Source organism: Camelus ferus, chromosome 21 (assembly GCF_009834535.1).
Source record: "Camelus ferus isolate YT-003-E chromosome 21, BCGSAC_Cfer_1.0, whole genome shotgun sequence".
NCBI lineage: Eukaryota > Metazoa > Chordata > Mammalia > Artiodactyla > Camelidae > Camelus > Camelus ferus.
The window spans coordinates 23313426-23317564 of record NC_045716.1 but is presented as its reverse complement, the minus strand read 5'-3'; the positions used below and the strand labels follow the sequence as shown (position 1 = coordinate 23317564).

General features: G+C 47.1%; 1 protein-coding gene across 1 annotated transcript; it reads left to right on the top strand.

Moving 5' to 3' along the window:
* Positions 1–1737: 1737 nt before the first annotated feature.
* PRR9 (proline rich 9) lies at positions 1738–3455 on the top strand. The gene is made up of 2 exons (XM_014552792.2): positions 1738–1822; positions 2296–3455. The coding sequence occupies exon 2, from the start codon at positions 2316–2318 to the stop codon at positions 2664–2666; it is 351 nt and encodes a 116-aa protein (XP_014408278.1). The 5' UTR covers positions 1738–1822; positions 2296–2315; the 3' UTR covers positions 2667–3455.
* Positions 3456–4139: the final 684 nt, after the last annotated feature.

Genomic DNA, 4139 nt, shown 5'->3' with positions numbered 1-4139 from the left:
CTCTCCATCCAACACCTGATCACCCAGTTCCCAGATTCCCTAAATGATCTTGTCTCTTCAGATACACTCATGGGTCTTGCAAATCTCTCTCCTTCATCCCACCCTCCCTCACTCACACCAGTGCCTTCAGAAGATCATGTCCCTCACAGGAACATCAGCATGACTCCCCTGGCCAGACTCTGACCCAGTCCCCACCCAGGCATCTGTCCCTTACCAAGACAACGAGGGGATCGGCGGGGCATGTTGTTGCTACATCAGTCCTCCACACGTCGGTCCTAAAGGCCAAAACGTCATGTGGTCTCTCCCAGCTCCAGCTCACCTTTTGTTGGCTTTTTCAGTATCAAGCATCCAAAAACTATATAAATCTTTGAAGGATTTTCTGCTTTTAGCCAAATACCTCTCTTAGGAAATGACCTAAATGAACCTTTTCAAGTTAAGGGGGTCATCATCAGCTTTAAAGTCCCTGGAACTCAGTCAACTTTAGCAAACAAGCACAAGTCCCCACATTATGGTCTCAGGGCTTCCTTCATAACGAATCTTTTATTTTTCATTATATGAGATCCTCCTCTACACCCCGTTGTCTCCCACACTCACCTTCTTCATTATTTGATTAATGCATTTGCTCCATCAACAATCATTTTTCTTCCACTTATTATATCTATGGCACAGTCCCTACCTTCTGGGAATCTACAACCCAGGATAGAAACAAGATCTCGTACATAACCAACTGGAATTCCTCATAACAGTAGTAAATGTCATATAAATAGCATAAACAACAGACACTATGGGAGTTCAGAAAGAGATGAATGAGTTTCTTTTATAGAGTAGCCAGGAAAGTCTTCTTGGAAAACTTGAGTGGAGCCTTGACAAATGCTTGGGATTTCAACAGGCATGGAAAGGGAGGGCACACAAAATAGAAATGACAACCCAAACAGAGACTTACAAGCAGAGAAAACTGGGTGTGTTTGCTTTGAAACTTTTCCTTTCATCCCCCTGGCTTTTATTGACCTGAGTTCTAAGAAAAGTTTTCCAGAAGGCAAGGAGACAGACTAACCTTGTTTCATCATGTTTTCTTGGTCACTATGAAAACTCTGAGTAACTCCTCTCTCAGAAGTGTCATAAATCAAGGTTGAGAAGACGAAGATCATCTGTCTTCTCCCTCCTTTCTCTTCCCCTCCACCCTACTTTACAACCCAACAGTAACAAATGACTCCAATTTCCCTCAAGACCTCCATTCAGGAAAATCACTCTCTCCAGGAGGCTGTAGGTTCTTTGTTTGCTTGGGACCCATTTTCTTTGGGTCTGGGAGTGTGACTTTCCAGACTCAATGAAGAAGCATCCAGTGGAAATGCCTGGAAGAGGCCATACGTGCCCTGGACCCAGACAGACCCCAAGCTTTAGGCATAAATTCTTCCCACGGGTCTCATCCCAAGACTGAGATGAGCAAGGTGGATCTTATCTCTCACCACATCCTGAACCAGCCTGGGCAGAGGAACCCAATCCTAGTTTTGAGACTGAGATAACGTTTTATGAACGTTCTTTTGCTGCTGCCTCTAATGAGAGAGCTCTAGAAGGAACCCCTCCCTGCTGAGGTCTGGGGGAGACCCAGAGGCCAAAATGGAGGCTGATTAACAGGCATCCCAAGCAATGACTCAAACCACGGGCAGTTTCAGAGGAAGCTCGTTATTGTGACTCCACAATTAGGACCTCAGCCCACGTGGCCAGCCAGTCTTGCAGGAGGCTGGACCAAGCACTGTATAAAAGTCCCTACCTGGCTGGGCTCCTCAATCCACGTCCTTTGTTGGGTCTTGCTGAGGATCAGGTAAGTGGCAACATCTGTGCCCTCTCTCTCCTTCCCTTCTCTGTCTCCAGGAGGCTACTCTTCTCTTCCTCCACTGGACTGTACTTTCTACTGACTTCTGAGGTGGTTTGCCATTTCTTAGGCGTCTCAAACCATCCTATGTATTCTATCTAGTCTCCTGCATCTAATTTTCAAAAAGATTAGTCAAATAGAAGAAAAGGAAAAGACCTGTGGTAGGAATGGGGGCTTTGGGTAGGGCTGGACTTTTGATATTGACAAAAGCTACGAAAATACTCCCACCCATAAAATGGATGTCAGAGAGAGCTGAGGCAGGGATAGAAAAGGGAAAGGAAGGGAAAAGCAGCAGAAAAATGAGTTCTTAGGGTTAATAATCATTCACTCCCCATGCCCCCTCTATCTACGCTTCATCCCCCAGTTCCCAGCCTGGCAGGCACTGTTAATGCAGATCATTTCAAATCTTATGTTTGTTTTAGGTTCTGCCAATCACCCTAGGATGTCCTTTATCGAGCAGCAGTGCAAGCAGCCATGCGTGCCTCCTCCATGTCTTCAAAAGACCCAAGAGCAGTGCCAGGCAAAGGCTGAGGAGGTGTGCCTCCTCCCATGCCAGGACCCCTGCCTAGAGAAATGCCAGGTGCAAACTCAAGAGGTGCATCTTCCTCAGTGCCAGGAGTTAAACCAAGAAAACTGCCCACAGCAGGGCCAAGACCCATGCCTCCCTCCATGCCAAGACCAAAGCCCGTCTCAGTGTGTGGAGCCATGCCAGGAGCCATGTCAGACAAAATGTGTGGAGGTTTACCCACAGAAAGTCCAGGAGAAGTGCCTACCCCCTGGCAAGGGAAAGTAGCCATTCATAACGCCATTTGGGGTCAAGAAGATGATCCCAGTGCAATCCCAGCCCATGCTATGGTGACCTTCCCCTATGGGTACCTCTGTGTGCACCCTGTTCTTGCCTCCTGGCTTCCTCAGGACTTGATCTGTGTCTCTGAAGACAGATCTCTCTGTATTTCATCAGCCTCTGTGAATAAGCATTGTTCTCAGCAATCTAGCAGAAGATCGCAACTGTAGGAATGATGCGCTTCTCAGGGGAGACCAAAGAAGACTAGTTGAGCTCCCTTGGGGCAAAAATTCACCCGACCCTGGATGTGACAGCCAAGGATGCCTCCACTCATCTTTTAGAGTGTCAACCTCTCACCTGAGCCTCAAAACGAACTGAATTTTGATGGACTTTGCACTGATCACCACCGCCACCCACCACCCACCACCACGGGTGTGGAGAAGAGGTTAGCAGTGCTGCAAAAATCAAAAACTGGGTAATTTTGTCTCAGCTTCCCCCAAAAAAGAACAGAAAATGGTTAGGTGTTGAAATGTTGGTTGTGCTTTTAAAAATGAAACAAAATGAAATGTAAATGATAGAATCCAAAAAGCCAACAAGGAAAGACAAGATGAGATGTCTGGAGTCCTGGTGGTTGATCTTTGAATTTCATTGCTTTAGACCCTTAATTTCTGCCATGTACTGTACATTCTTGAGACGTGAATTGTGACCGTGTGGGGCAGGCTGGTCTGTTCTCCAGCTTCTTTGCTGCCTTCTCCTTGGTGAAGGTAAAATGTAGAATAAAGCTGATCCTAAAACTGGTATCTGACTGGATGTGTGCTCATTCCTCTTCGACACCCAACCACCTGCTATCCTTGTGACGATTCTTTTCTCTCTCTCTTCTTTTTTTTTTTTTTTTTTTTTTTTTGAGAATGTGGAGTACGAATAAAAAACAGCCCTCCCAGGTGCATAGATCAGCCATGCTGAAAGAGGCCTACTTAAAGGGCCCCTGGACCACCCCACCCCCACCCACGACAAATCATAGGCTCATCTATGCACACATTTTACACATGAGAAAACCCAGCAGGGGCTGGGACCTCAAAGCTTCAGGTCTAGGGTTTTTTTTCTACTATAGTATCTCTCCTCTCTGATCCTCGCTTTCCAGAGCAAAGGTCTAAAACGAGTAGCAGGGGAGCTATATGAAAGAAGGGGCCCCAACCAACCCATGACACTTACAAGCATAGCACCCCCATCAGAAGGAAGACCTACGCATCCCTCTGAGATGAACACAGACTCAAAGACCAAGATTGTCTGCCCCGCCGTCTGGCCAGATTTCAGAAAAGCTGGGTTCGCCTCCCCATATGTGTTGGCACTCTGGCTGCAGAAGAAACACAAGACTGTGGACTCTGGGGTTGCAGGAAATGGCCAGGGAGACTCCAGACTTACAGGAGAACCCAGGGAAGCTCCTCCACTGCGTCCTGAGGTTGGACCTGGGCCCTGAGGCTT